This window comes from Callorhinus ursinus, unplaced genomic scaffold, assembly GCF_003265705.2.
Source record: "Callorhinus ursinus isolate GAN/ISIS: 27379988/994484 unplaced genomic scaffold, GSC_fseal_2.0 scaffold41, whole genome shotgun sequence".
Classification (NCBI taxonomy): domain Eukaryota; kingdom Metazoa; phylum Chordata; class Mammalia; order Carnivora; family Otariidae; genus Callorhinus; species Callorhinus ursinus.
In genome coordinates, this window is record NW_027397103.1 from 7,999,718 (window position 1) to 8,014,836 (window position 15,119).

The following is a 15,119-nucleotide window of genomic DNA, read 5'->3' on the forward strand; positions in this document are numbered from 1 at the left end:
TAATTAGTTCAATTATCCTTATTTTAATTTTTTAATTTAATTAACTAATGTATTTATTTATTTTTAAAGTAGGTTCCACACCCAGCGCAGGGCTTGAACTCATGACGCTGAGATTACTGAGCTGAGATCAAGAGTCGGACACTTACCAGACTGAGCCACCCAGGCGCCCCTACACTTGTTTTTAAATTTTTATTGGTCACCTATAGTTCTTTGGTTCAAGGGCTTTACTCACTTATCTCCCTTGTGTTTATCTTATTGATTTGTGAAGTTCTCTATGTACACATTAGCCCTTTGCTTGTCACTAATATTGAAAATATGTTTGTATTTTAATTGATTTAATTGATTTTTTGCTTTTGCCATATAGAGGTTTTTGGGTTTTGGGGGGCAGCCAAATCTATCCATCTTTTCCTTTATGGTTCTGGATTTCATTCTTGCTCCTAGGACACAAAACTATTCACCCAGGTGGCTTCTGTAACTCGGGGACAAACATTTGTTAAGGCAATTTCCACAAAGAAAATGAGGGGCACAGGAAGACGCTCATGAGACCAGGAAGAGGCTCCGAAACAAGGCAGAGCAGGCTCCACCAGGATGGTCTCATGGGGAGGTGGCCAACACACCATCCAAGAGCTCCAGGGCAAGAAGAGCTGTGGCCTAGAGAGAACTCTGGAGAGGAAGAGACGATCAAAACACGCTCAACCTGATACTTTCATCAAGCAAGCCTTTTGAGAGCCTACCGGGTGCCAGACATCGAGGGTGCACAAAAGTGAAGGACATTCAGGCTTGGCCTTCCCAAGGCTAATGTGGGGGTGACGGGTGGCTGTGGGGGGGGCACGTAAGCAGGTAATGACATAACAGGGCAACTGCTATGATGAGAAAGGGCTGCCATGTGCTGACAAGATGTCAGACACAACATAAAAAAAGATCAGAGAAGGATAAATGGTAGACTCAGGATAACCCTGTGTGTGCAAGCACTTTACTTATGCACGCACGCACGCATACCCACGCTTACACATACGCATGCACACTTAGGCCTATTTTTGCATAGAAAGTTGTGGAAGAAAGAGCTAACAGTGGTTATATATGTGGGGACTTACCTCACACATCCTAACTTTTCCTAAACTGCTGGGATTTTTTTTTTTACCACAAAAAGTTAATTGTCTAACAATCACCACCCTCCCCCATCTCCTTGTGCGCTGCCTTGTTCCAAAGGGCAACTGGGGTGATTCCATTTAGATGGGTTTTATTCACTTTGCCTGAGTCCTCAGAAAAACCCAGAGAGATGGGTTCCACCTATCTTTCCAGAACACTTTGGGCGGGGGATGTTCCCATTTAAGGGGTTTTGTTCCAAGCCACCAGACTTCAGTGCCGGAGCCCCTGAGGCTGATCTCTGAGGATCCCTCTGTTGCCTCGGGCCCTAAGCCTAATCAGATGATTCCTCACCCCTTCGCCCCCCTTCCCCCCATCCTAAAGGGTTCTCACCCCCCTTGCCACAGAGATGAGGCAGGCGAAGATACGAGCCTAGATCTCTCTGATAGTAAACTCTGCTCCATACTACATTTCCTGGCCCTTCCAGCCTCGACTTCCCCATCTGTAAAATGGGGGAGGCTTGAACTTGGGCAAAGGACCTCTAGATGCCCTCACCTGCGCCTAATGACAACTTTGCAAAACTCTATCCCCATCCCTGGTCAAAAGAAAACCACTGACAAGCGTTTCTAAAGTTAAATGTACCCATTAGATTGCTCTCTATTAAAGAACACGTCCTTCCTGCTTACTTGGTTCTAAAATAGCAGATCTTTTATGAGATAAAATTGACGGAGGTCAATAAATGTTGTTCTGTTGTGTTTAATGCACTCACTTGACAAAAATAAAAAGTTGGCAGTACTGATCTGTTTCTCCAATCTTCTTTTTCTTTTTCTTTTTTTAATCTGGAGAGTCTATGGGCCACACTGTGATTTTATGTCACGGGTGCCTAATGCCTGATGGCTCCAGGGTCTAAAGAGGAGGCCACGTTTGAGAAAAACCAGACCACTGCTGTGTGACGAGCAGCGGGGTCACAACCCTACCCCAGTCACCATGCCCTGCTTCTGGGTACAGTGCACCATGGACACTTCTCCTACCTTATCTGTGCCTACCATTCCTTCCTCACTCTTGATGGAATATGTTCACCTGTTCTGACTTCCAAGAACAGCTGGATGGTATTTACCCATTTTACTGGGCTGGGTTTCTGCTCATTAGTTGGTGGATTTGAGTGGGTTCCCTGCTTCTTAATAGGGTAATTCCCTCTTATTGGTACTCACTTCCTTTCCCAACTCCGCAGTGACTCGTGATTTCTGTTGGGCAGCTGGGGGCTGGGGAGTCAGGGATGGAGGAAAAGGTAGGGCTGGAGGGGTGCAGCCTCCCCAACACCAAGGCTGGAATCAAACTGGCGCAGGCTCGGCCTCCTGGGGCACCTCTGATGCCCAAGCACCAAATCCTAAATGTTTCAGGCTTCATGGGGAGTATCAGTCCCAGGTCAGATATAGCACAACTGAAAGAGCACAGACCACGGGGGGGAAAGAGGGCATGGAATTTATCCTGACAACCCCAAGATCCCCCGTGGCGAGTTCTGGGGGACAGAAGGAGGAGCGACCCCAACTCAGGTAAACGGAAGAGTCAAATCCCTGGCCTCCATCCTTTGAAAAATGAGACAGGCACCCACAGTTCAGAGGTTCTGCTGATCAGGGGCCAGGAAACCTCAGATGTCTTTCTTTCATCTTATCCCTGAGTTCTAAGAGGTCGATCTTAAGGGCCTCAGTTTCCCTGTTTCCAATATGGGGGCTTTTTAAAAATGTTCTATTTATTTATTTGGGAGAGAGTGAGAGAGAGAGAGAGCACGAGCAGAGGGGAGGGACAGAGGGAGAAGCAGGCTTCCCGCTGAGCAGGAAGCGTGATGAGGGACTCGATCCCAGGACCCTGGGATCATGACCTGAGCCGAAGGCAGACACTTAACCCACTGAGCCACCCGGGCGCCCCAAAATAGGGGCTTCTGATACAGTTCTCCCTATAGCCCAGCCCCCAGTGCTAAATAGGCCAACTGGACAGAAACGACGCTGGAAAGGGGACATGAGAGCAAGAAGTGTGGATGAGACCTGGGCTCTTGCCTCAGGCCTGTTTCCCTCACTGTAAAATGGGGGGGCAGAGGACACCTGCTCTTTTCTCTTTCACTCATTTCTTCCTTCAGTAAACAAACAGAGGTGCTTTCTGTGATCCCATGAATTTCCCTTCAAGCCTCACCTTTAGTGGAGGAAACGGGTTCAGAGAGGCGAAGCGATTTGCCCAAGGTCACACAGCGAAGGAGCTGGGCCACAAAGAGCTTTCCATCCAGCACAATCAAGGAAGCCCTCTCTCCATTTCTGTTTTCCATAATTCAGAGCAACACAGCCCAGTGGGGGCCTCCTGCGAACAAGGCCCCCTTCCCATGCTGGGCCTCACCTCTGTGCCTCCTTCCTAGCTAGCATGGAGGCAGAGATTTGTCATGCCCTCTTGGCTTTGCTAAGCAGGGCCAAAAACATGTGTGAGTCGGCAGAGAATGGGTCATCAGATTCCAGAGCCACAGAGCTCTAGTTCCCTCCATGGACAATAACTAGCCCACCCTGTGGCCTCCTCTCCCTGGGAGCCTTCCCAGATTAGCCCCACCCAGCTCCTGTGTCTGCAGCAAATCCCCTCCTCACAATCTTCCCTCTGTCTGTCTATCTGATACCCTCCCAAGTACCACAAAGCATCAAAATGGGGGTGTTCTCAGTGTCCTCTATCTCCCCAACACCTGCAGGAATTAACGCATGCCAGCAAAACGGATGGGAGCAGTGGGAGGGTGGAACGGGGAGGGGGCCTTAGGGTTCACTAAAAGATCCCCAGCATAGCCTTAATCCAGGGCCTGAGCCCTGCTGACAAGGCTTTAAGGCAGATTTTCCCCACTCCCACTGACTCAGGTTACCCTTCTGGTGCTGTCTCCCCCTCTAAATGGAGACCCACCTTGCTCAGCTCTATGTCCCCAAGGCCAAGTACATCAGGTGAGTGAATGAATGAATGAATGCAGGGGCAGAAGCCCTGGTACAGGGCCTGAGAAGGGTACCACCCAACCTCCCAGCCAGAGCATATCCTCAAAATCTGAGCCACAGATAAGGAAATGGGAGCCCAGACAGGCAGGGGAGTCAGAACAGCAGCTGATCATGACTACCAAGGATGGAGCACTTGGCTCCTTACCAACTATCTGGCCAAGCAACTTTCCCCTGGACCAGGAAGGAGGAGAGAAAGGAGCAGAGCCCAAGCAAAAATACTATCTGGGTCTACATGAATTTAGGGATCCTGGGTTTTCCCACTGGCCTAGAATCCAGGCTCAGTCGGGCTGCCCTGGTTCAGGAACAGAGGCAGGAGCATGGCACCCATGGGGTAAGCCACGCTCAAGGAAGTGAGAGTTTCTCTCTTGAAGAGCTATCACCAGCCTTCTGGCCCAAGGGCGGTGGGGCTGGGGGGACGCGGTGCTCCGCAGACCTAATCCAGATGGAGGCACTGGGGCCTGGGCGGGTGGTAGGGATCTGGTCTCTAAGTGTAACAGAGGTACTGTCACCCTTTACTGAAGGCGAGGGACTGGTCCCCATGAGCTGAGGGATGCTGCACTAGCCCCCACCCAACCAGTGACCTGCTGCAGCCTAAGAGGGGGGGAAACTGACCCCCAGGGAGCCAGGGGCGATGAGGCCCGGAACCCGTGCGAGCCCCTCCCCCGGCCGGTCCCGCGCGGGGTCGGGCCAACCCTTACCCGGTCTCGCGGATGGCGTTAGTGAGGTTGGCCCAGGCCACGGCATCCGGGTGGCGGCCATCCACCAGGCGGAGCTGGCCGGTCTCGGCGTCCAGGAGCACGGAGCGGCTGCGGGACTCGGGAGGGACCGGCCCGTTGGGCCCCCACTGGCGTCCCGAGATCGGGATCGCGCCCGTCAGGCCGCTCAGGAACAGCCCGACCAGCAGGGCCAGCACCAGGGCCAGCGCCAGCGCCCGCGTCAGCGCCCGGGCCAGGCGGCCGCCCGGGGAACCGTACATCGGGGCCACCATGACCGAGCGGAGCGGAGCGCCGCAGCCCCGCTCACGTGACTTTACTCGGCTGCGGAGGGCGGGGCCGGCGCGAACCGGGGAGAAGGCGACTCGCGGCGGTGGGCGGGGCTGGGGCGAGCCCTTCCGGGGTGGGCGGGGCCCATCTTAAAGGCGCCCCCCGCCTCCGTCCACCTACACAAACTCCGCTTAACACACTTTACCCACAGCTGTTTATTTTTTCTAAATTGTCAGACCTTGAGAAAGTTTGCAACCGTGGTAAATACCCATGTGCCTGCCATCAATTGCCAATATTTTGCTATATTTATACTTAATTGCTCCAGGATCCACTCCTCACACCATACACAAATAGAAACTCCTGAATGCTGAGCATCTAAATGTAAAAAATAAAACTGCAATTATAGAAGAACGTATGGGTGAATTCCTCCATTACTTGTGTGTGGAAAAAGGCCTTCTAACTATGACTTAAAATTCAGATGTAGTAAAAGATTAATACCGTTAACTATATAAGATCTTCTGTAACTTTTGCATGTGGAAAACACCATAAGCAAAGTCAAAAGATAACTAACAAACCAGGAGAAAATATTTACAATGTATATCATAGGGGCGGCTGGGTGGCTCAGTCGTTAAGCGTCTGCCTTCGGCTCAGGTCATGATCCCAGGGTCCTGGGATCAAGACCCGCATCGGGCTCCCTGCTCAGCGGGAAGCCTGCTTCTCCCTCTCCCACGCCCCCTGCTTGTGGTCCCTCTCTCGTGTTCTCTCTCTCTGTCAAATAAATAAAATAAAATCTTTAAAAAACAACAACAACATATATCATAGTTAAAAGGCTAATATCATTAGTATATGAAGAACTCTTTAAATTTGAGGGGGGTAAATGTGAAAACCGGATAGAAAAATGGACAAAAAAATATGAACAGATAATTCATGAAAAAAAGATCTAAAAATGATCCTTAAACTTATGGAAAATGCTCACTTCATTGGCCGTAAGAGAAATGCAAATTATAGCTACACTGAGAATAAAATTTCATAGAAATATATGCCAGAAGTTTTGAGTGCACGTGAGAACTGTGAGATTGGAATAAGGTCTGTAATTTAGTTAAAAGTGAGGTGTTAATGTCAATTTCCTGATTTTGGTTATGGGGGATGTTATCTTTGGGAGAAGCTGGATAAAGACTGCACAGAAACTGTACTACCTTTCAAAAAAAACTTAAAAAAAAATGACTTCTCACCCACCAGATTAGAAAAAATTAAGAAGCTTGACAACATGCTCTCTCGATGACCCTCGAGAAATGGACATACATAAATGGCTGGTAGGTGTGCTAAATGGAGGGGAAGTAGGTAGTTCCTCGAAAAACTTCACATGCATTTACCTTCTGACCCAGCAATTCCACCTAAATATTTATACATAAGGTTGTTCACCGCAGCACTGTTTGTAATTTTAAAATATTGGAAACACCCTGATGCCTATACGTAGGAGATTCATTGAGTAACTGGATCATCCCCACAATGGAGTACTACACAGCTGTAAAAAAAAAAAAAAAAAGGAAAAAAAAGGAAAAAAGGAAAAGAAAAGGGAAGTTTTCTATAAACTGGATCGGAGTGATTACTAAGACATAGTGTTCGTTGACAAAAGCAAAGTGTGAAAAAGTATATATAGTATGCTATCTTTTGTGTAAGAAAGAAGGGGAGATAAAACGTACTTGAATCTTCTAATTTTTGCAAAGGAAACACAGGTGAGGTAAACCCAAAACGAATGAAATTAGATCCCCAAGGAGGTAGATAAGAAGGGGATGGGAGGGTTAGGAGAGAGGATGACATGTCTATGACGATATCTTTTTGTAGTTTCCTTTTTTTTTTTTTTTGTAACTCCAGTATCATTAACATAGTGTTCTTTTTTTGTATAGTTTTGACTTTTGGAAATGTGTTGGTATTTTGCGTAGTTAAAAAAGTTTTCAAATCAACAGTATGGGAAAAATCCATAAAAAGGAATGCAAGCAGAGACAAAGAAACCTGACTCATTTCAAATAAATCACAGAACCACACTGCGCGAATCTTAAACTCTACGTCGTAAGTTTGTTTTTGCAAAGTGGTATTCTGAAACTATTCTCTGTGTAGTGTGGGATTGAGCAAATGAATAAATGTAACGCTGATTTGGGATCCAGGTTTATCACTAAGAGAAATACAGGTATTAGAAAGCTAGAAGCCTCGGAAGGTTGTTGTGGCAGTGGGCTGAATTGGAAATATCAGCGTGGACTCGTGGTTTTTCAGATTTAGGCAGAGAAATCTACATACGCATTCCCTTGCTCCGTCCAATTAAGAAGCCCCAGGGGCAATGACACCCCAGTGATAAGGAGCACACCTCGTGCCCAGATCCACCAAAGGAGTCAGGACTCCAGGGAGAAAAAGCTAAATTCCAGGTTGGGCCAGGGAAAGCACACGATGAGCCTGGAACATCTTGTGCCCAAAACCATAGAGCTACTCAAAGAAGGATGGAGCTATGTCCAAAGGGCAGGAGCCCGCTTGCAGAGGCTCCACCCTGGTTAAAACCGGGACACTTTGAGCATAATAATAGTGACTGAATTAAATAAAACCCATGAGGCCGAACTAAGAACACTGGCATCTTGACCTTGGACTTCCCAGCCTTCCGAACCGTGAGTAATAAATGTGTGTTGGATAAGCCTCCTAGTACTTTGATATGGCAGCCCGAGTTGACTAATATACTGACTCACATGGTGATTCTATATTTAGCATTTTGAGGAACCGCCAAACCGCTTTCCAGAGCAGCGGCACAATTGTACCTTCTCACTGCTGCACGAGGGTTCCACTTCCTCCACATCCTCTCCAACACTTGTTATTATCTTTTTAAGCCATAGCCATCCTTGGGCTGGGTGGGGGGTAGTATCTCAGAGTGTTGATTTGCATTTTCCTAATGAAGAATGATATGCTTCTAAGCCCTTTGTATGTCTATTCGGAGAACTGTCAGTCAGATCCCTTCCCTAGTTTTTAATGCATTATTTGCCTTTTTATTACTGAGTTGTAGGAGTTTTGTGTGGATGCTAAATACGAGTCCCTTATCCGATAAAAGATTTGCAAAGCTTTTCTCCGAAGGGGAAATTGGGGCAGAGTGAGACATGATCTGATTTAATATTTTGACGGGGTCCCTTTGTTTTGATTGGACAGGAAGGCAGTTTGAAAGGGCAGGTTGAAGGTAGGCAGTGGACATTGAGCGTCGGGAACCATGGGGAACCACGGATGGTGTCTGAGCTGGGGAGTGAAGGCCGTGAGGAAGGCAGAGGTTTGGGGGAGATTAGCCAGGAGTTAGTAAGTGGTCACAGTCCTGATGTGGGAAGCAGGCTGAGACTTCCTGGCCTTGGAAAAACAGAAAGGAGGCCAGTGAAGGAGAAGGTGGCACAAGATCACAGGATTGTCCTTGATTTGCCCCAAAATAACTTTCTAAAACTTCCAGGGTGCCCTTTCCCTACTCTGCCTACCCTTGGTGAGTTGGACCTGAGGGGGCACTCCAGCTATCTTCCCATCCCTGGAAAGGAAGGAATCACTCCGTTGGCACTCCTATCTGTCATCATTACCATGTGTTAATCATAACCTGTGAACACTTTCTGTTACCGAATCCTCACAGCTACCCGAGAAGTCCCCACTATTCCTATTCCTATTTTACAGATGGAGAAACTGAGACTCCGGCAGGTAAAATGACTTGCCCAGGTCACGCCACTAGGAAATGTCAGAACAGAGATTTAAATTCAGCTCCAGGGCACAGTGGATGCTGCCCACCGTGCCCACCACCAGAGGGCCCCCTCCACGGATTCCCCACCTTTTCAGTTGGATACGGTTTCCTGCCTCCCTCCAAACGGTGGTGCAGGGGCCCTGGCTAGAGACAGATAGGACCCTGTGTCCCCACTCTAACCCTCATTCCTGGGGGGTGGGGGGGGTCCTTGGCCAAAGAGACGTCACCATTCTGTGCCTCGGTTTGGCCATCTCTAAAAAAGAGCCAAGAAGCGGACCTACCTCGTAGGGCTACCAGGGTTAAATAAGAGCTGGAAGTTAGTGGCACTCGTCACTGTTACTCCTCAGCGCTGGTGCCTTCTAAGTATACTGTACTTGTCTAAAGCTGCTCCACTGAGAATTCTGTGGGGCGCTTCCCCCTGGCATTTGGTCCAGGTGCCCACTGTGGACTGACCAACTGGAAGCAAGGGCAATAGCCCTTGCAATGGCCACACAGTGTGCGGTCCTGGTTAGGAGCATGGAGCTGGGGATTCAGACAGACTGGGGTTCAAATCCCAGCTCTGTCATTTGCTGGCTGTTTGATCTTGAGAAAGTGACCTCACCTCTCTGAGCCCAAGTAAAAAGGGGATAAGAGTCATTTACACCAACCGTATAGACTTGTCCAGAGGTTTGTGTGTCGTCCTGGGCACCACGGAAGCCTGGAAGTAATGGGACCCTGTCCCATCCTGCCTCCTAAGGCCACCCCCTTGTGCTCCCCAGACCTCATGTCTCAGGATCCCGGCCTGTCCCCCACACCCTGGCCCCTATCCAGATCCTACCCTCATGACAACCAGTTTTGAGGTCCCCACCATCCAAGGCAGTCATCCATGCCAAGAAAACAGGGTTCTCCAGGCAGAGAGGACACCAGTCAGGCTCAGTGATGACCCCGTCAGTGTTAGGCAGGCCCCCTGCCGTGACAGCGTTGTCCCAGTACATGGCCTTTGATCCTCCCCGTGGATCATGTGACCCTCTATGGCCACTGCCAGTCACCTTGGGTGTGCTGCATGTGACCACGGAGCAATTCCATGTTCCTGCAGACTGGACCCCAAAGGTGGAGACCCAGCATCCCAGAGGAGAGGCAACTTCCCCCAGGGACAAACTCAAGTAAGTAGGGTACCTGAGTCTGGCTAATCCAAGATGTACTTCTTATCCAGGCCATATCGGGGGTCCCAAAATGAGCAGTGATCTCATGCACAGAGTCTTACCAAAACGGATTGAGCAGGGCCATTTTGTACTGGCAACCCTGGCAAGAGCCCCATAGAAAAATATGCAAAAGACGCGAGCCAGTAGTTCATGAAAAGAAAATGCAAGTAGCGAGTAGCCTCTGAAAATTTGCCGGCCTTGCGCACAGGGAAAAAATACTAATTAAAGCAGTGATGAGAAGGTAATTTTTTTTTTCCCAATGGGTTGGCAAGAGTTAACAAATTGTCAAAAATCCGTGCTGGTGAGCATGCAGGGAATGGATATTCCCTGATCTGACATTGCTGATGGGGGTGTGGACTGCTTCTTAGGGAAGTATCTGCTGGAGTCTCTTGACATTTAAAATACGCATGCCCGTTGTTCTGCCTTCTGCTTTTGGGATTCTCTCCGACAGAAATAAAAGCAGCTGCATCAGAGGAAATGTCTACAAGGATTTTTATGAAGCATTGTTGATAGGGGGCAAAAACCCAGAAGCCTAGCAAGTGCCCCCCAATGCAGGAGTGTTGGCAAAGTTACAGTGCCTTTCTTTGTCCAACAGAATATTAAGCAACTATTATAAAATATGACTTGAGACTTAAATGTCCTGGCATAAGGGACACCCATAAAATGTTGATTTTTTTTAAATGCAAGTTACAAAATAACATCAATATTGCGAGTCTGTTTTTATTTTTTTTTTAGATTATTTATTTATTTAGTTGACAGAGAGGGACACAGCAAGAGAGGGAACACAAGCAGAGGGAGAGGGAGAAGCAGGCTTCCCGCTGAGCAGGGAGCCTGATGCGGGGCTCGATCCCAGGACCCTGGGATCATGACCTGAGCCGAAGGCAGACGCTTAACGCCTGAACCACCCAGGTGCCCCACAAGTCAGTTTTTTATAAAAATTTAATGAAATCAAAGTTGGGATACCTGTATGCATATATTTGCATACACCTGCTCTTAACTGGTTGTCTGGGGCAGGGCAGGGGCAGCATAGAGAGGTGGTGGGTCCTTAGAAAGGGGTAAGAGGGCAGAATGAATTTCATCATTTATTGAATTGGATTTCAGACTTCAACAGCCATTCTTTCTGCCCTTCCAATAACAAAAGAAGCAAACGAATGATATCATGTGTAAAAACGCACACCGTGACCCCTTTCCCACCTTGCTCCTTGCTCTGGCCCGAGCAATCCCACTTCCTGGTTCATGACCATGAAGGTCATGGTTATATGTCAACTTGGCTGGGCTATAGTCCCTGGTTGTTCCATCAAGCATTGAGCTAGTGGTTGCCATGAAGGAATTTTGTAGATGTGATTAAAGTCCATAATGAGCTGATTTCAAGCAAATGAGACTATCCTGGTCCATCTAGGTAGTCCTGAACCAATCTGTTGAAAGGCTTTAAGAGCAGAGCTGACACTTCCCCAAAGAAGAAATTCTACTTGTGATGGCTCATGCCCAAGACTTTTCCCCCAGCCTGCCCTCTGGGTTTTGGATTCGCCCAACCAGGCCCCACAGTCTTGTAAATCCTCTCCTTGCAATACATCTCTGAATCTCGATCTCCTTCTGGTTATTCTTCTGGTTGAATCCTGGCTGACACCACACCCTAGGAAAATTTGTTTGCACACGTACCAGGAGACGTGTAAAAAGATGTCATTGGTAGCAGCAACCCCGAGAACAGCCCACATACAGCCGTCAACAGAAAAATGTCCCATAAACCCTGGCCCAGTCATGCAATGACGATGACATGGAGCTGAAAATGCATGAATTGAAGGTGCATGGCACAACAGGGATGAAGGCCATGAACAGGATGGTATAGGAAAGAAGTTGCCGAGGAATATAAAAAAATACTGTTCAATTTCCATAGAGTTCAAAGACAGGCAGAACAAAAGAAGTCATTGCTTAGGAATACTTATATAGTGATAAATGTATATATGTACATGTAATGTATATATAACATGCACTATAACATAACATATTTATGTATACATAATATGTAACAATATATAACAATACCCTATGTTGTTATGTGTGTCAAATAAAATACTTTAGAAATAAGACATATACATTCTCTATATATTTCATATATATATATGAAACAAAAGAAAGTTTTATACATACGATGGAAGAATGATTTACACAATCATCAAGTTGATGGTGATTTCAGAGACTCCTAAGGTACTGATAAAGTTCTGTTTTTTAACCTGAATGGAGGGTATTTATGTGTTTATTTTATTAGTTTAACTGTAAATAAATAACTATTTTTGCCCTATTTTGCATATGAAATATAGTCCACAATAACACACCTTAAAAGGGCGCCTGGGTGGCTCAGTCGGTTAAGCACCTGACTCTTGATTTCGGGGGTCATGAGATCGAGCCCCGTGTCCAGCTCTGCACTGAGCATGGAGTCTGCTTCAGATTCTCTCTCTCTCTCTCTCTCCCTCTGCCCCTCCCCCACTCAACGTCTCTCTAAAAAATGAAAATAAATTTTAAACATTTTTAAAAAGAAAGCAAGCAAGCAAATAAATTATAAGCCTCCATTGGAAGAGGAAGCCAAGTATATATGGAATATCTTGGTGGAGGTGAACCAGATGTTCCCCAGGAACAGAAAGGCCTTCTAGAACATGATGCTAGGGAAGCACCAGGCAGATAAAGCACGGAGCCAGGGTGCACTGTTCTCTGGCCTCAGCCCTTCTTCTCTCAGTTCAGAGTTCTCAGTTCTGCACACCGCCTGTCACCTAAATTGCTTCCAGGAGGCAGTGCTAGAGCTCAGGTGAGGACGTTCTAGAAAAGCAGATTTTCTCTCTCTGACGGAGGAGGAGGCATAGGAAGAAGAGAAAGAAAAACAGACTGTGAAATGAGCTCATGGCAACATTTCCCAGGAGATCCCAGAGATGTCTACCCGATCCACTGTTGCCAGACCATTAGGGGACTTCTAACTGTCGCACAACTTTAGAGATCGCTGTCCTGAACACTTGTGCGGACAGCATGGCTCACATCTTCTCTTCTTCACTCAGAAACGCTCCAGAGCAAAGGCACCTGTGTTTTTGCGGCTCTTAAGATGGACAGCTATCAATTGCCAACTCACTTTCTAGAAGGATTATTCCAATGGAGACTCCCCCTGGCAATGCCAATGAAGGTGCTTCTCTGGTAATTGAGCTGCTGTAATAGGTAGTGAGCGCCGCGTCCCTGGGGGGGTTTAAGTAGGTGCGATGTGACTATTTGCTCACTCCCAGGGCTGCTAGGATCCAGAGGGAACTTGGACTGGTTGCAGGTAAGACTTGGGCATCCTGAAGGAACTTTCCAAGTCTCTGGGCCTTTTTGGTTAAGACTGAAATTTCTGGTTCCCCGGTTCCTCTTTGACATACCCCTCCAAGCCTTAGCACTTCTGCTTACGTTCCCGAGGTACTTGCATTATTCCTGGGACTGCCGCCATACCCTGGGCAAGCTGAACAGGCGTGCTGGGTGTGGGGCAGAGCTGGCCTTCCCTTTGAGTGATGCAGGACGCTTGGCCCAGGGTGGTAAAGGGGACTCACTTGAAATCACACAGATTTAGGTGCCAATCCCATTTCTGCCGCTTCCCAGTGGGGGCCCTGGAGCCGGGTCACTTTATCTCCTGAACCTCAGTTTCCCTGCTCTGCGAAATGGGGATCACTGTACCCCTCACCCCATGGGGCTGTTAGATGGGACAAACATGTGAACACTCCCTACAAATGTAAGTCTTCAATAAACAGTCCTTATTGATTTTTATTCATTTGGGGTTTGTTCATAAGATGCTGAGGACAAGACCAGCCCACGTGTGATGCTGTACACAGCTGTCCACCCAATGGGATTTGAGGGTCCTTTCTCCTCCTACCTCCAAAATGTAACTCCCCTCTGCTGCTATGCCTGCCACCTAAATACGCACCATTAGTTACCTCTGTGGAGTAAGGCAGGGCAGCAGATCGTACTTTCCAGATATAGTCACATCAAGAGCTCGCATATCACACACTCTTCCTATGACATGACTTTGATGTATCTCCCCCTGAGAGGTGGGGTCTGTTTCCTCTCCTTGAATCTGGGTGGACCTATGCCTATGGTGTGACACAGCGTCACTTCCACAACTAAGTCATAAAAGGCAATGCGGCCACTGCCCGGTCCCCTGGAACCTTCACACACATAGTCAGAGCTGCCTCCGTCCCTGGCTATGCCATCTGGGGAGTCCGGCTGCCTGAGGCCGCCATGCTCTGCGGAAGCCCAGAGACCAGCTCATGCAGAGAAACCCCATGCAGAGGCCCCGAGACCCCATGTAGAAAGAGGAATGTCCAGGCAGCCCCCGGCCACCCCAGCCCAGTCACCGCTGAACGGCAAGCGCATAAGAGACCCGCTCCAGGACCACCCAGCTGAGCCCTTCCTGAATTCTTGACGGGCAGAAACCCCGCTATATAATAAAATGTGCTTGTTTTGCGGATGACAGCTATAGATACCTGATGCAAGCACGAAATCCTTCATTCACAACCAACATTTCCATCTACTGTGTGTCAGACCGTGTGTCAGGTCGTTCTACCCTCGGCAATAATAATGATGGTGATAATAATACCAGCAGCTTCCGTGTATCCAGCTTTTGCAAGAACCGGGCAGTGGGCTATGGGGTTTACATGTATGTACATCCTGACTACGGTCCTGTGAGTGCATCCTGACTACAGTCCTATGAGTGCCCTGCAGGTGCTCTTCTTAACCGCATTCCCCAGATGAGGACACTGAGGCTCAGAAAGATTGAATGACTTTTCCAAGGTCAAGTTAGCCAGTAAGTGGCAGAGTTAGGATCTGAACCTGGATTGGGTGACTTCTGAGGTCCTCCTATGATGAGTCTGTGATGTCAAAATGGCCTTTCCCAGACTGGGAAATTGGCCCTAACCCAGAACAATGTCCACCAGAGCGAGAGCAAACCTGGGGGGCTGTGTTTCAGGCCCCGTTTGTCTCCCCTCGCTGTCCCCCATGCTTCTTTTCCTCCCTTGGCTCTTTCCTGGGATCTCCCAACACACATTCTCCCTCCCCCCCGCCACCCCAGCTGCCCTGGGACGCAAGGAGATAGTGATCTGCTCGA

At 48.2% G+C, this 15,119-nt stretch overlaps 1 protein-coding gene across 1 annotated transcript in view; it reads right to left on the reverse strand.

The window, feature by feature from the left end:
* PLBD2 (phospholipase B domain containing 2) overlaps window positions 1–5,149 on the reverse strand; it is a 23,973-nt gene extending 18,824 nt beyond the window's left edge. Inside the window, exon 1 of the mRNA XM_025889701.2 lies at window positions 4,796–5,149. Within this exon, the coding sequence (XP_025745486.1) occupies window positions 4,796–5,085 (290 nt within the window). The 5' untranslated portion in view covers window positions 5,086–5,149. The remainder of the gene's footprint in view (window positions 1–4,795) is intronic.
* Window positions 5,150–15,119: the final 9,970 nt, after the last annotated feature.